Source organism: Andrena cerasifolii, chromosome 11, assembly GCF_050908995.1.
Source record: "Andrena cerasifolii isolate SP2316 chromosome 11, iyAndCera1_principal, whole genome shotgun sequence".
Taxonomy (NCBI): domain Eukaryota; kingdom Metazoa; phylum Arthropoda; class Insecta; order Hymenoptera; family Andrenidae; genus Andrena; species Andrena cerasifolii.
The window spans coordinates 11,553,043-11,569,873 of record NC_135128.1 but is presented as its reverse complement, the minus strand read 5'-3'; the positions used below and the strand labels follow the sequence as shown (position 1 = coordinate 11,569,873).

Here is a 16,831-nt window from a genome sequence, read left to right as displayed (position 1 = left end):
CGCCGTCGGCCCAGACTAACGCCCATTGTCCCATTTCACCCCCGGGGTAATCTGCCGGACGCAAATCTAAGGCCCTGATCCTGCGGGCTACCGCGAAAATCTATGACGCCTTTAATTTACACGCACCTCGACCCGCTATGGCCCCACCACTCGTTGTCACTGATGCTACCATCACCGTCTTCGTCTTCGCCTAACATCCCCGTATACATCTCAGCTGCCGATATCCTCTCCTCTCCTCCGGCTCACTTCTGCCTCGTCTCTTTATCTATCTTTTCTTTTCCTCCATTCTCCTCCATCATGTTCGTTTCATTTTCGTCAGCCCCAACTGTATTTTGCGCATCTTGCGAATTTTTAATGTCGCGATAAGCTGCGATCTGGACGGTGGAAAATCGTTATACCTGCCTTGCAAAGTGCAAGCAAGGGTAGCAAAGTGCTTTGGTGTGCAGTGTATTTGGAGGAGAAATGGAATTCGAGCGATTTCTTCGTAAACTGAGAGTAGAGCGGAGACGATGGCCGTGGGTCAAATATTAACGTCGTGCCCGATAATTGCGAAGTAGATTGTAGGGAGGGCGGATTTCGCAGCGCGATCGGACAAACCCAGGGTCCTCGTGCCCGATAACATCTCGTCCGCTCCATAAATATGTCGCAGCGAGCTTAACCCCCTCGCCTATCTGCCGAGCACGAAGTAGGGGAGGCATTAATGTCAAACCGAGACGGGAGTTATGGTTCCCCCGTCAGTTCTCAATGAATCGAACGTTTTCGGTAGAAAATCCAGCCCGAAAACGAATTCCATCGATAGGATCCAGTGAAACGGGCCCGGCCGCGCCGCGCCGGGACCCTCGGTGTAACCCTTCGCTCTCGAGCAATTCCCTTTCGCTCAAAACTATTCACTTTCTCCTGCATCGTGGATATATCGTTACATATAGTATGTTTATGTACCTATGCAACTTGCGAGAAGGACCATAGAGTTGTAAGGTTCAAGTGTAAGAGCTTTCTCACAAATACATACGATATGTACTAAACGAGCGCGCTGTCTTCTCCAAGGTGATACAAATAACGCAATCAGTATGCACAAGGTTCATGCATATTTCAGAGGGGGCTGCGAGGGTGGTCGGTGCTAAGAAGGGTTTATGACAGGGGTTGATCCGAGGATCCCCATCAAATCGCGCCAGTCTGAATATCGAGCTAAACGGCCAGGGAACGGCCGCGGCGTGGCACGGCGAACAGAGAGGGGATACAGGACTCTTAACTCCTGCAAACTCATTACAATAAATCAAGCTTTGTTCTTCGAGCGAGTGAACGAACCAGCCACCCAGCCAACGAGCAGGGGCTTGTTAAATTCCACAACTGCCCGTTAACCCCTTCAGCCCTTTCCATTTTTCCCGTTCGGCAGCACTTGCGCCAATTTCACGCGGTTTACAAACTTGCTTCCTTACGTGCAATCGCGACGACTGAGTAGGTACGTTTCCGATCACTCGCTTCCACTGGCCCATGGTAATGCACTTGCATACAAGTGTCAGAGGCGTGACAATATGACCAACGATCCTCGAACCGATAGGTGTCCAATGGGAATTACGTAAAAACGATGTAGGGAACACACCGGCGTATCAAGGAGAAGGCGAAGGACAGTCGCGGCTTTGCGACAGGAAATCCGCAGCTCGGATTTGTAGCCGAGATACAGGAGGATATTAAGCAGATGGTGCATTCTGCGGGACTCTACGTGCTACAAGCGTCGACATTGACTAATGACGGCGTACCAGCGCGAGTGAGAGTGAAAGAGGCGGACGGAACAGGGGACAAGTGTAGGGGTGTAGGGGGTAGGAAGATAGAGAGAGAGAGGGAGGGAACAGAATACAGAGCGACTAGGTGGAAGCGGGAGAACGGTGGTGCGGCCTGGCCGGTGGCGTTGGCGTTGGCAGTGGCAGTGGCGGCAGCAGTGGCAGTGGCAGCGGCAGTGGCAGTGGCTATGATAGCATGCCGGGGTGCAAACGGGTCAGAGGGAAGAAGGGAGGAAGGGGAATGCAGGAGGGCCAGACTGCGCGCTCTGGAACAGAAAATTCACCCAAGTTCACGCGACCTGTTGCACCCCTAGCTCACCGTTTAACCTATAACCTGCCCGCCAAACATGGGTTTAACCTCGCCTTATCGCGTTATCGAACTGCTCGGACCGCCTTCGCTGCTTTCACCTCTTCTGTCCTTTACGATTTCTACGACATCCATCCCTCTCGACGTGCAACTTCGCATCTTTCGCGGTTCTCCTTAATTCACTGTAAATGATACCATTGAGTGCCTCTCGAAAGTGAAGCGGGAGTCTTATGAACCCATATTCTTATAGTAAGCATTTGTTAACCATAAAATTTCTGTCTCTTTCATCTGCAGGTTCAAGTGTGCAAAAGGGTCTCGATGCTCGATTATCCGTCTCGGTGCTCGATGGTAGAAAGACATGAATCGACGGCAACGGATCTGAGAACGTTGGACCCGCCTCCTACGTGCTCTTCCTTATTGGCCATCTTTCTCTATCCCTACGAATTCACTTTACCAATTATCTCGACGCTGTTTTACACGAGGAGAAACTCTTCGTAATATTCGCCTGGCCATGAATTCCAGCGACCCTTTCGGCCCTCTCCGTCGGGTTTTTCGGACGTCTTGCCTCGAGAAGGGTTGCAAACCTTTTCGGAAATCAAGAAATCACGAAATCACGAGAAACACGCAAAATCTTCGAGACCGTCCGTCGTTGGCGTCGAACGGATTTTGGTGGCGCGGAATTAGAGAGCCGGAGGTGAAACGTTTTAAAAGCAACTCGGCGTGCTCGGCCGCTGATGAATATTCATGCCCCTATATAATAACATTTTTGAGCCACTGTTTAGCTAATCCTCCGGACTCATTTATCGTGGCTGGCAAGGACAGCAATAATTCTTGAAAACGTTCCAACGGCGTTACTATTATTATTATGCGAATAAATACCCTGGGATTACAGAAGACGGGGAAGGGCGTAGAGGTGCATTTTACGGAAACAAACGCAGAGTAGTTGTCGACGATTTATAATTTTCCGTTTCGGGGTTGAATGAGTTTTGATGTCTCCGAGCTTCTCCAGCACTTTTACCAGGAGGAATGTGAAAAAATGAGGAAAACGAGAACAGTGCCAAGACTAGCCATGGAACGATACTTTTCAGAACGTAACGACTAATCCGTTCCTGTAAATTTTCTGACTTGCTTGATCTTTGACTCAGCGCGGTCAGTGGTTTCTTATCTTGTCACCCAATAGTACCTGCATTATCTACAAAGTAGTTCCGTTCCGATATCATCCGATTCATCAACGAAACGATACGGAGTTTCTTCTTCTCTGATTCTCACGTTTCCATCCATTCTCGCGATTTTTCATTCCCTTCTGTTTATCCTTTTTTCCTGGTTTCCTTCCAACAACTATACCAGAAATAGCTTCAGCGCCAATCTGCGTTTGGATATAGACGCAAAATCGTTCGTTCCAGTGTGTGACCGAATTCATGCAAAATCTTGGCAGCAGCTATTCTCTCACTTCTTTGCGCTATTACAGCAAACCTTGAAGTTAATCCGTATCCAGGTTCCGTTACGAGGAAACGTATCGGAAAGTCGCCAGCAAACTTTCTTTCCGTCTCACCCTCGACGTCTCTCTCTCTCTCTCTCTCTCTTTCTCTCTCTCTATCCGATCCTCTACCGATTACCCTCGCTCCTTTCTTGCACTCTTTCAGGCCCACGTACAACGTAGCAACCTCTAGACTATAGAGTACGAAGCAAAGGGCACGTCCCTTCGTTTAATGTTGCCGCAGTCGAGCCTCGGAGAGATTATAATAATCTCGGTTTACGTAACGTCTCCTGAGCCAGTTAAGTTGAGAAGGAAACTTGTGCCGTCTGTGGGATTCCCGAATCTCACGTCTCGCGTTCCTTCGCGATTACACCCTACTGTCTTTCCGACTCTCCCCCTTGCTCCCTTGTACCTACCCCTCCTCACGCGCTATTCGATAGCTAACGTTTCGACTCGATCCACCAAATGCAAGGACTAGACCACTACAGGCTGTTGAAGCGAACGAGGAGGTCGGATCGGGTCGAATGGACCTTTCGTAAACATATATGCTCGGCTTTTGAATAACGATCGAACGAGGGACCAGCAGGTTGTATCACAAAACACTTGAAAGGCGACCGATAAGCTCGATACCCGTTCTACGTGACTTGGCGGAATGCTATCAGTTGTGACGCCAATCGACAAAAGTTTGTCACGAAGAAAGGAGAAATCGACAAAGTTGGAAAAAGTTCGCGAGAGCTCAATGAATATTTCAGGCGCGTAGTTCCGTAGAGTCGATCGGTCGATGAGTAAGGGTGATTTCGTTTGATTCCCTGCGATTCTGCGATCGTCGCGGCGCGCGACACAGCGCGCTCCGTTATTTCGTTCGTTCGTTCGTTCGTTCGTTTGTTTGTTTGGCGCCTCTGCTCAGCTGCCTGGACGAGACGTTAGCAGCAAAGTTTTGGAATCTCAAATGAGGAATTGCAATCAGTGCATCGGTCGCGATATACCGTTTCGAATGTTTTGTTCAAGATCCGAGTGGAAAAGTCGCACCGTTCTGGTCGGGAAAATCGGCGCAACTTGGGTGGATCGCGTGTTACGATTAGAAATGCGTGAGTGGTGACAGTTTTTATTTGACAGTGGGATCATATCCCTGACCGCTGCTGCCGAGAGGTTCGATGCATCGCGCAACACGTTGTACCTTTCTGTAACACCACGGCAACTTCCAGACAAGTTTAAGTTAGCGTCGCAACCAAGAACGAGGGAAGTCACGCAACCAAGTGATATGTGTCAGGTCCACGATACTCGGGCGCGACGCTGCCAAGTAAATGTTACTTCCGCCCGTGCATAATTGTGACTAGGCAGTGAAACGTCGTGACACAGTAAACGTTAAGAACAAGCAGAAGCTAACGTAGCACGGTCTTTTCAGTTGTTCGCTGTGGGTAAAGTGATGGAACCGGGAGCACTAAGCAAGCGAAGAGTGACGAGTAGAGATCCGGGGACACTTAAAAATTGGCTCGTTGGATTCGGTATTGTAAGTACGGCATGAATTGTTTTCCATTCGAGTAAGTAATTTCAAAGCGGAATCGAAATTGCAAAGGGAGGATGAGCCTGTTTAGACCACTGAAGAGTATAGCAGGTAATCATCCGCGGATGAAAGAGCTGTCGGAGTCGGTCGAGGCGAACGAAAGGGAGCAGAAGAGAACGGCACGAAACAGAGCCACTCTCTGCTTTGGCTCGTGCTCTTCCTCGTCAGCTACCTCGTTCAGCTCGCATCCACTCTTGCTTTACCCTCGAACGTTGGGCCCCGCGGGCTGTCGTTTCCCCTCGTTCCCAGTTCATACGTACCTCTTCCCCCCAAGCCGCGCCGCGCCGCACCGTCTTACCGTCCCTTTAAATTAACCGATCAATCCTGCCGCACCAATGTTCGCTTCAACATCAAACACGCGTCGCTTTACGATAATTAATCTTCAAATTCCGTACGTCCGCATCGATTCCCCTTATCTATTGGAACAGAGATTGGTGGAATGGACTTGGAATTTTTTTAGTACTTTTCTTCCTCTTCCGTTATGACGAGCAGAGAGTGCTCTATGATTCATACCTACATAAGTAGAGTCTGTTGCGCACAGATCGAAGGGGGAAGAGAAAGGTAGCGCGTTTAGAAGACGATGGTTGGCAGTAGTCGTGCTGCATTCTAATTATTTAACGACGGATGGCTTAATGTAGCTCCGCGCACAGGGTACCTGCTAATAATGGCCGTCCGGTTTGCGGTTAACGTAGCTGGAACGCAGCACTCGAGAGGTTCGTGTAATCTCTCTGTGAGAGCACACCCTTCTCTGTACCGGCCAAGTCGAGGGTGACAGTACCCTTATCGTGGCGCACCGCTGCGCCACGGCGCCTGTAGCGGCCACGCTTCTCCTTCTGCTTCTCCATCGACTTTTGCTTTTGCTTCGGCTTCGGCTTCGGCTTCGGCTTCGGCTTCGGCTTCGGCTTCGGCTTCGGCTTCGGCTTCGGCTTCGGCTTCGGCTTCGGCTTCGGCTTCGGCTTCGGCTTCGGCTTCGGCTTCGGCTTCGGCTTCGGCTTCGGCTTCGGCTTCGGCTTCGGCTTCGGCTTCGGCTTCGGCTTCGGCTTCGGCTTCGGCTTCGGCTTCGGCTTCGGCTTCGGCTTCGGCTTCGGCTTCGGCTTCGGCTTCGGCTTCGGCTTCGGCTTCGGCTTCGGCTTCGGCTTCGGCTTCGGCTTCGGCTTCGGCTTCGGCTTCGGCTTCGGCTTCGGCTTCGGCTTCGGCTTCGGCTTCGGCTTCGGCTTCGGCTTCGGCTTCGGCTTCGGCTTCGGCTTCGGCTTCGGCTTCGGCTTCGGCTTCGGCTTCGGCTTCGGCTTCGGCTTCGGCTTCGGCTTCGGCTTCGGCTTCGGCTTCGGCTTCGGCTTCGGCTTCGGCTTCGGCTTCGGCTTCGGCTTCGGCTTCGGCTTCGGCTTCGGCTTCGGCTTCGGCTTCGGCTTCGGCTTCGGCTTCGGCTTCGGCTTCGGCTTCGGCTTCGGCTTCGGCTTCGGCTTGAAATTGAAATCCTGATTTTTTCACGTGATTTTTGTACGAAAAAATCAGGATTTCAATTTTAAATATCCGCCATTTTGTTTTAAATTAATATTTCGGATAATTCTCTCCGTCAATCTGAGGATACATTAATATACTAACGAAATCTTTTTTGTTTTTTGATTTTAGATAATCTGGTTCCGAATGGCAATGCTCGCCGCAAAACCAAATTTTTAAAAATGGTTCTTGGATGTCGGTTGTTACTATATTATAAACGTAAATATTTTTCCACGAAAAAATTACCAAATGTTCTTTAAATGTTGCTCTTTTAAGCGCAAAAAGTTTCGTAAAAATATACGCTTCCGCTTCTACAAAAAAAAATTCACAAATATTCACCTCTTTTCAGCCGCCTGACTAGGTATAACCCCTTAAGTCCTGGGGGGTGAATTCGATGCGGTCGTACTTTGAAAAATCTTGCCCACTTGGAAGCGATCGGCCAACTAACTATTCCTTCGTGTTCGTTGGTGCACGTCTATCGTTTAATAAAAATGTTATTGCGGTGGGAAGGGGATAGAAGAGGGGACCGAGGACGAGGACGGTGTCGGCGATGGCGACGGCGACAAGGGATGCGAGTAGCAGCCAATAACATTTCCGAAAGGGAAGATTGGCGTCGGACATACGGTGGAACGGAATAGACAGCAAAGGAGGATAGAGGGGCCACGGATATTGAGTCCATCTTCTCCGCTCTGAGAGCAGAATTATTTTTTAACCTGCTCGCTTTGTTTCTCTTCGGCCAAGTTGACCATCCGCCCGGATGGCAGTAGTTACACATCTCTATGGCAGCAGTCAGTAACTTGTAGCTGTTAACCAGCGAAAACTATTGACCCTTTTTGAATCCCGCCGTACTACTTTACAAGAGCCCCTACGTCCGCGACAAAACGACCGACCAATGTATGATGCGTGAAAGCTAGTGTTCTCTCACAAGGGACTGCCATGTAATAACGAAACGAGGGATTGCGTTTGAGTCTAGTGAATAGGGCAGCAGAAGGAGGGGACGAAATTGCGCGGCCAGAGGATCGCGTCAACCGTGGCCTCTCGTTCTTGTGCGGTCATATATAACTTTAATGTTTTAATATCGTGTCGGCGCGGCCATTCGAGCAACGTGGCGTCTAGATCGTTATCGATGCACTCCACGCGATGTTCTCCTCGTCCTTCCTCCCGTCCAATCTCTCGTTAACCCTTATCCGCTAGTAAAGGCGACAGAAGGCAAGGGAAAAAGAGGTACCTACAGATCGGGGGAGAACCTTCTGAGGAGGTGGAAAGTGCGGTGGGTGGAGGTGGGGATGGTGGCGCGACGCGGCGCAGCGGGTGCGAGAGAAAGATGCCCCGTGACACGACTTAACAGCTTCTGAATGAGTGGCGAGACTACGGACGAACAGAAGGATAACCAGCTCGTTTTGTCGATACTCGTGCGCGTCGATAATGACAGCGGGCCAACAACACGCAATGGAAAAGGAAAAGTACACGTATCGTCGAATTGTATTCTCGCGGCTCCCGGTTCGCGGACGATTTAACACGGGGCCGATAACGACCGGGATAAATCAGCGCCCGTCCGAACGAGGCGCGGCCCGAAATCAATAATAATGGGCAGGAGCCATTAGTAAAATTAATAAATTATGCCTCACATTATGTGCGCATTGTGAGTCGCGCGCGCTAGCACGTCGGGGTAATACGTCGTAAATCATATTAGTGAATAATCCGCATCACCATAACCAACCGCGCGAGCAACGAGCAACGGGCAACGGGGAACGAGCAACGACCAGCTAGCAACGAACGCGGTTTGCCCAGAGGCAAAAGTCGCGTCGAATCCCTTTGCCCTCTCCGCTGGCTCGCCTCGGCTACCATCGGCGCTCCATTGCTCGACGACGCGACGCGTCGATATCTCTCCAACTCTATCCTGCTAGCTGTGCAGAATGATAAATGAAAGGAAGATTCAACTTGCAACCGCTTGTATTTCTTTCATATACCAAAGATAGGTACGTGGACGCTAGAATGATGGGACGCGGTGGGAGGAAACCACTGCAAACCTGAACGTCTTTCCAAGCGATGGTTGCGTTTAGGAATTCAAATTGTCGGCCAATCGACCAAGCCGGTCGGGTTAGGTATCTATCGATGAACGCATAGCTTCCTATTAGCGGAACATTCCCTACGAACGCGATTCTCGCTTCGTTTCGTTTCGTCTCGCCTCGCCTCGCCTCGCCTCGCCTCACCTCACCACACCTCGCCGCCCCTCACCCCCGCTTTCGTGTCTCTTCACCGTTTTGCGCCAGGCCGCGCTGCGCCGAGCCGCACCGCGCCGCGCAGTACCGCACCCGTGGGCGATATCGTATAAATGTGTCGTTAATTACTTACCCCGCGGCCACGACACCACCCTTCTCTCCAACCGCTGTTTCTCCTCCCTCTAACCATCTCCACCGCCTCCTCCACCGACACCCTTCTGTTCCACAGACCCGTCACCTCTTCCGACCTGCCTTCCGACTGCACCAACTCTCCACATTCTCTCTCCCTCTACAACTTTGATTCCCCGATCCAACTTTCTCACTCTGCCATAACCGCCGCCGCCCTTCTCCTGCTCCTCCGTCCCTTTCGCCAACGGTCTCTCGTTCTCCGTCGATTTCGACGTTCCTATCTTCTTTCCGCTATCGACTATTTCTAGTCTCTGTTCGTTCTTGTTCTCGTTCTCGTTCTCGTTCTCGTCGCGGTCCTCCTCCTCCTCCTCCTCCTCCACCTCCTCCTCCTCCTCTTCCTCCGCCACGTTATGGCGCCGCGTGTTAAGGAAACTAATGTTTATTTGAAAAACTAATTGAACGGGACTCTCGCGTCTACAGCCGGCAATTAAACGAGATTACTGCAGTAGCGTTCGAGCCCCCGTGGGGATTAGATAGCACAGTAAGATATGGAACGCGTAATGTTTAACTACGACTGCCGGCAGTCCTCTGAAGCGCCGCCAATAATTAATTGTTAGCTCGATACTGCTAGCACCGTGGAAACCGGCCGATATAAAAAAAGCAGAATAACCGCCGCCACCGTAACTGAGACTCTCACGAAGCGTTCCACCTTTCTCTGTCCCTATCCCTCTTGCTCTTCTCTTCGTCTCCTATGCTCCTCGCAACTTCTACACCTTTTCATCACCCTTTCCCAATTCCGACCCCCCGCCCCGGCCCCCGGTCGTTGGTCGTTAGTCGTTAGTAAGCTTTGTTTCTTCGTGGTTTCGCTTTGATCACGATTCGAGTAATCTCCCAAGATGAAAGTGTGTGCGTGGCTAGGCCGAATCACCGTTTCACCAAAGCGCTGTATGATGATGGCCAGCAAAGTCCACCGGGGCCAGAGTCTCCCGACACCGAATTCGATTTGTCGAAGCTTCGCAAAGTGCTCTTCTATAATCTCCAATTGCTAGTCTTCGTGAATCGACAGCAAAGAAAGGTTCAAAGTTTTGTCACACCTGTCGTCTGTTTCTACGGCCCCATTGTACAGGCAAGAATGCATTCTGGGCGTAATTACGCCACACGATAGTCTCCGCTTCGATTCCTCCTATCTGCGTCCGCAGTAGGTACACACAGTTCCCTGACAAAGGGAAACAAGTCGCGAGCACGGTGAGCCTTCGGAAGGCTGGAGATGCGTCAGCCACCTAATCCGCAGTACGGTGCACTCTTTCGCACACCTTTCTGCATCGCATTCCCGACAGACAGCACAACTTAGACCGTGCAAATTCACTTACCAGCTAGGTGCGATTGATGTTGAGCGAAAGCGAGAGCGAAAGCGAAAGCGAAAGCGAAAGTGGAAGGGAAAGGGAAAGCGAAAGCGAAAGCATTCTCAGGCACACTCGTACAGGGGGTGCACGTTCCGTACGCGTACGATACACTATCTTCTGCCGTCCCAGCGAGCAGCCGTTTCTTTGGGCTTCGTGACCACCTCAACATCTTCATCGATCCGTACAAGATCATCTCCAGCGATATGCCACGATATGAGCTGCGTTAAAAGCGACAGTGATAGTGCGACAATCGGATCCCTCTGGTGGAAAGGAGGAACAAGGTCCGTAACGTATTCGTAAACCATTCGAGGTCCGGTGTCTGCCGATACTAGCTGCACGGAGATTAATGCAACGTAGCAACACGATAGTGTCCGCGCGCCGAGCCGCAACCAGCACTCGCTTCGTAACCTCTGCTATCATAGTCAACCCAGCCACCCCTCTTCTAACCTACGAAACGCCGAGCCTCGCAAGTTCGTAACTTATAATTATTATCTGGCGATACGCTCGAGCTCGCCCATGACAACGTTAGAGGAATTAGAGGAATACGATACGATCCGCACACTTTACATAACTACGTATGTATACATATGTATACCCGTTCCTTACTATGTATATAGGGGAAGAGGGTGCATGATGGGGAAGCTAAGCAAACATGCAAAAAAAAATTCATAATTATACCTTTTCTTTAAGTTTTTATGAATCAATATATAATTATAAGTTAATACTTTAACCTTTGGTACATAGCTTGAGCAACATTTAAATAAAAATTTGAAGTTATTAAACTTTAAAAAAAAGTAATAAAAAACCATCTTGCCCCTGCCACGGGGCATCACTGTGTACCGAAAATGGGGTAAGACGGTTCCGCTAAATATTTCCACATTCGATGCAAATATGAATTTTTTCTAAATTATTTTCTTCTTACCCCTCGTACAAGAGTTGTGGGACCATATCTTTTAAATATTCGACAAGTTCTCCCACTTCTGTTTGCGAAAATACACTCTTAATTGGACCTAACCCAATGGCCACTTCATTTCCTGTTTCCATTTTTCGACATAACGTTTCAATGTTGTTTGTGGGAGGCAATATTCTCGAGCAGCTTTCTCGTACCCCATTTTGTTGCTTGAAACTTCATCTACAGATTTCTTCATAACTTCTTTTGACCATTTTCCTCGTCTAGTTTCTTTCTTATATGTTCTTACCATTTTCAAATCCGAATTAAAAGTAACGAAAATTCAACTTAAATTATAATAGAGAATAGTGGCGTACCCCATCATGCCCCCTTCCCCTACGTGTGCACTGTGCACTGTGCACTGTGCACTGTGCACTGTGCAGCATGAACGCGACGCTGCATTGTATTTATAATAGAAACTAAACTCACAATTATAAGACTTTTCCACGGGAATCAAAAGGTCGTACGTTGCCCCATATAAGTAGGTACCTACATACTACATAATGTAGAATCTAGAATCTAGTATCTAGAGAATCTAGGAAGTAGAAGAATATGTATCTGCTCTCAACTCTGAGCAGCTCCCAGTCCGACCAAATTCCCTCGTATCACTGAAGGCGCCCGGTCTGGCCACGCACGGTCTTGTACCACTTGTGCCTTCATCACTTGCATGTCATAATACATACTCACACTCAGTATGCTCACTACAGCCTGGACAGTCGCTATTGTATGTACATACCTCCTCCTGCTCCTACTCCCCTTCATCCCGCACCACTACTATATCCATTGTTCACCTATTGTTTCATTGAATCTAACGTAATTAGTGTGTTTAACTTAAACTTAAGTAGTATTTCGCTTTACCGATGCCTTACGAGTTTTTCACAGCAGCTACATTAGAGATTAGGGAATGAAGAGATGTAGTGGAAAAGACACGATCGATGTTCATAACCGCCTCTCGTACACAATACCGATATCTCGCCTATCCCGCGTCCCATTATCGTCGCCAGGTCGAATAGAGGAAGAAGGAAAAACGCATTGACGTAGCCCGAGTAGAAAGCCCGATATTTTGGACATAAAACAACGGCAAGCGCCTAACCGGCGTACCAACGGCCCTGATAACGAATGGAAGCCACTCATTGGCCCGCGATTTATAATCCCCTGAACAGAGTATACACGTGCACGTGGTTGCGAGCGAACGAGCTAGCTAACCCAACTAGTTGGCTAGCTAGTATAAACGAGCGAGCGAACGAGTGACTGTCCTCCCGTTCACGCTCGTTCATTGTCTACGCCCCCACCTCTGAGTCTAGAGACGCTTCCGCCAACATCGACATCACATTCCACATTAACCAAATTATGATTTAAGGTCCGTATTGTCGGCGCTCCAATTGTTCACGTCCAAATAGTCCTTCCTCAGAGATGCGTACATACCTATTATAATACTAGCAACTATAACATCCAAGCAATGCTGTTGAATAGAGAAACAGACCAGGGTTATCAATCGACATTGTCGTTCGTTCACATTCGCGATACCTATCTCTCGGAGAACCTTTATCGTGTTCGTTTCTCTCGGCTTCCACCGATCCTTGGAGTTTCCAATCGAAATCGGCGCTAATCACCGAATTCCCCAACGATATTAGCTCCTTCGCAAGGAACCAACGCGCGACGCGTGCAACTAACGAAACAATATCCATCCTCGAGGGGTTGATGAATTTCGGAAAAATATCATTATCCTATGTACCTGCGTATCGGACACAGGACGGTAAGGTCGATCGTGCGAACGTCGATTTCCCGAGCGGATCGGTCAACCCACCCTTTTGCTTTGTAATTAGTGAAAGTAGACACGGGACAAGGGAAGGAAGATGGAAAAAGCGACGTGGAGAGGGCCGTGAACGAGAGGAGTGGCAGAAAGCGGCGGAAAAAGAAAGAGAGGGGGAGGGTAGCGGTTTCGGGGGAGGAACCAAAGCCGCTGAGGGAGGGTGAGGGTGAAACTGAAGGGGGGGATAGAAACAGGCAGTCGGTCGTTAGATGGGTAGCGCGAAAGGTGGTCGGTGGAGGAGAAGGAGGAGGAAGAGGAGGAGGAGGAGGTGGTGGTGGTAGTGGAAGAGGAAGGGCGGTGGTAGAAGGGTAGCCATAAAAGTTTATGCTCTCCATATGTTGTAATATAGTCGGTAGCAAGCGGCAGGGCGCGGGGGATCGGTAAAATATGCGGGCAATAAGTATGGATTGTTATTAACACGGGGCGCGCGGTGTCCGCCGCGTTTCTGAATCCATTACCTCCGCATGGCGGCTGAAATACCGGCCGATATATCCGACCTGGTGTGTACATCGCCACACCAATGGCGAGGGAAAGAGTAGAGGGGCAAGAGAGCTAGATAGCGAGTGCGAGAATGAGAATGAGAATGGTAGAGCGAAAGAGAGAAGAGGACTCGGAGAGCGTATGAATGGATTAGCAGGTACGGCAGGCGCGGTGTGGCTAAAATTACGATCGGATTTCACGTGCCGTACACCCAAACCAGACGTATACGTACGTACATTCCGGCCGCGTGCGTCCTGCAGCGCGCATTCAGTGCCATAGATGCCCCGACACGAAGAAAAACCCTTCGCCGTTCCCCTCTGACACGTGCCCTTTAATTGAACCGCGTCCGTTAGTGCATCGGCTCATCGGAGAGTCAACGCATTATGTAACCCTCCGTTGTTCGCGACCGGTACTTTCCCTTTTAGACTCTTAAAATGGCAAGACAAATAATCGCGGTGGAACGAACGCGGCAGGCGACTGATGGGTCTGGCGTGGCTCTAACTAGACGCAATCAAGCGAGGAGCCGTAGTTTGCGGCTGCTTACGAGAGAGGTGGAGAGGAATGAAGACTAACAGCGCGTCGCTCCGAGGCTAACCAGAAGTAATGCTACCTCGGATCAATCTCCTCGGTGCAGAATCCAGAGTCGAGAGACCGAGGAAGAGGTCGAGAAGGCCGAGAGTCGAGAGCTATGAGAACAGTATCGACAGCGACAGCGACAGCGATATCAACACAGACGCTATATGTATACAACCACCTACACCCACCCACTTCACCATCGCTCTTTACGCCCTAGACATATTTTAGTTTGCAAATTGCGCACTGCCGTATCATTTCAAAGATCAAAGTGGACAATTAAAAATTTTGGAATGGGTGAAAAAAGCGAAAGTCAATTTCGTCTAACAATCAGCTGCTCGCTCGAAAGAGAACCGCGTAAAATGCGAAGAGAAGTGGCGTAAAGGCGAGAGAGGGTCGTGCGACGCGACCGAATCGCCACCGTATTTATCGCTATCCGAAATACATTCATTTTCATTTCGAACATTACGCGCCAGTGGAGGAGAAGGGTGAGGCGAGTGTGGCGATCGAAGGGTAACGAGGAGGGGTAGGATAGGGAAGGGGGAGCGAAGGGAAGCATCAGCAGCACCGCCAGCAGCCAGGGTATTACCAAGAGCCAATGATATAGTGACTATTACCGTCACTACATACCCGTGCACGGAGTGATGGCGGGTGACTGCGTGCTTCGATAGCGCTAAGCCTCCGGGCAGTAAAATACATTGGTCCGGTAGCTGTGATCCGGCCGTATCAATGCTGCTCGCCCGTTATGCACGCGGTCCGCCACCACCCTCGCCACCTTCCACAAGGATAGTGCACGCTTACTGCTTACGCGCGTGTACATTTCCACCGCGGGCCCAACGGCCCAGCGGCCCATCTCGGCTGACAATGAGTCAGCGCGAGCAATCGTTCGACATCGTGTTTTGCAACATCAGTTCCCGAGACACAGCGCTACTCCGTGTTGCGCGACGCGTTGCATACCTCCGCCGATTGCCAAACCAACGATCGATGAATATCGGGACCAGTCATGGAACTTGGGACTCGATCCTTGAGACATCCGAGGAGCCGGGCGATAGATCGCCTCTGCCCCCGGTGAGCTTCGGCTAGCGGTAGCCGGTGCTAAAGTTAGGTAATTTCCGGGAAGCGGTGCTTCTCTTGGGAAAACCGTAGAAGGAAGAAGGGCGTCCGGGCGTCTTTCACACCCGCGGCCTTGGCAACTGGTTAAATATGCATATTCCGAGAAGAGAGCCAGACACGGCTGGCAAGACCTAGGGAAAACCAGGAGAAGGGGATTTTCGTCGGCCCGCGTCTTCCTTAATTATCTCACGGTTGACGATCTAATCGCGCGTCCGCACCATCGCGGCTACACGAAAGCTTTGGAAAACCTTTGAACCACCGTCCACCTTTGCCTTAATACTACCGGCTTAATCCGCGGCGCGGCGCAGCACCGTCCCGCGTTCCGTCGCTTTTCCCACATCGGTCGAATCGCGAGAAAGAAAAATAGCACCGGTAGCGTTATCGGTCTCCTTACGGTTACAGTTAATCGTTTATCACAGTGAATGCGTTTCTGGTTCAACGTTCTTCGCGTCATCCCTTCGACTTTACGCGACAAATCGATCGTGCCCCCATTCAAACAAGCTTCGTCGCATTTGGATGCAATTTCGGTTGGAATTCCGGCACGGTTCTATTCTATATTCGATGTAACGACGTTAAACGGGACCAGCAACCAGTTATCGTCGAATGATCAATGTTACCAAACTATGTGCCGCGTCGCGCAACTCGGAATCAAGAGATCCTGGGTCACCAGTGTTCGTTCTACGGTGCGCTGCTCCACAGAAGAAAGCTTTGCAACGTTTCCGCAAAGATTCTCTGCCGACGAGCGAACAAATCCCCGCAAGCCAATCACTTGCTACCGGTCACCGGTCTCGCGGTCCCCGACCATTCGAACGGCGAAAGACTTTTTCTGGTGTTGAATTTTCATCGCGCGATCGGTAAGCCATGCTTAATCCCATGGACCCGTTATTTACTGGCATCAAACTGTGTCCTCTTAACAGGACGGTGGGCCGCGCGAACCGGGTGGACCGGGTGAACTGAATGAACAGGGTGAATCGGGTGGACTGGGCGCATCGGGTGGGTGGATCGTGCGGTGGAACGGGTGGCGAGTGCTGCGAGACTCGTACATTCGTAGAACCACCGGTAAAATAGTAACAGCAGATGGTACAGCAGGGAGAAGGTGAGTCGTGGCGAGGGTGGTATGCATAGATGAGAAATATCGAGAGAAGGGGAGTTGGGCGGGAAGGGTTGCCGGTTGGCTACAGCCTCACTACCGAGGCGAAGCAAGTTGTATCTCACAGATCTGTCGCGTGATTAAGCTTATTAAACGCTTAACTCACCTTACCCTGCGCCCTCCCTTCCGTTTTACCCCTCTTCCATCCCTGCCCCCACTCTTTCTCGCTTTCGCAGTCACTCCCCTTGTACGGCCGAGTGTAACCTAATTTCAAGTACCGATAGCTTGTGCAGGAAGAGTTCTCTCTCTCTCTCTAGAGACAGAGGCCTTGCTGTTCGTCTCACTGTCCTATGTTCGTCGCACTCGTAAACTCGCTAATTCAAAGACTCCCCTTCCCTCCTGCTCTGTGACAAGACCGATGATTAGTACAGCAGCT

The 16,831-nt window shown here is 50.4% G+C and overlaps 1 protein-coding gene across 1 annotated transcript; it reads right to left on the bottom strand.

The window, feature by feature from the left end:
• Nucleotides 1-242: 242 nt before the first annotated feature.
• On the bottom strand, nucleotides 243-11,648 carry LOC143374888 (uncharacterized). Its single transcript, XM_076823436.1, has 4 exons — nucleotides 11,644-11,648; nucleotides 6,412-6,550; nucleotides 6,072-6,141; nucleotides 243-325 (listed from the first exon to the last, which is right to left on the bottom strand). Exons 1-4 carry the CDS (start codon nucleotides 11,646-11,648, stop codon nucleotides 243-245), a joined length of 297 nt encoding a protein of 98 aa, XP_076679551.1.
• Between the last annotated feature and the right edge of the window lie 5,183 nt (nucleotides 11,649-16,831).

Excerpts from the sequence above, each read along its gene's own strand:
- LOC143374888 (XM_076823436.1), bottom strand. Across the intron at positions 6,142-6,411 it reads GCCGAAGCCGAAGCCGAAGC|CGAAGCCGAAGCCGAAGCCG; the intron begins CGAAGCCGAAGC and ends CGAAGCCGAAGC. Across the intron at positions 326-6,071 it reads AAGCCGAAGCCGAAGCCGAA|TTGGGGCTGACGAAAATGAA; the intron begins GCCGAAGCCGAA and ends CGCAAAATACAG.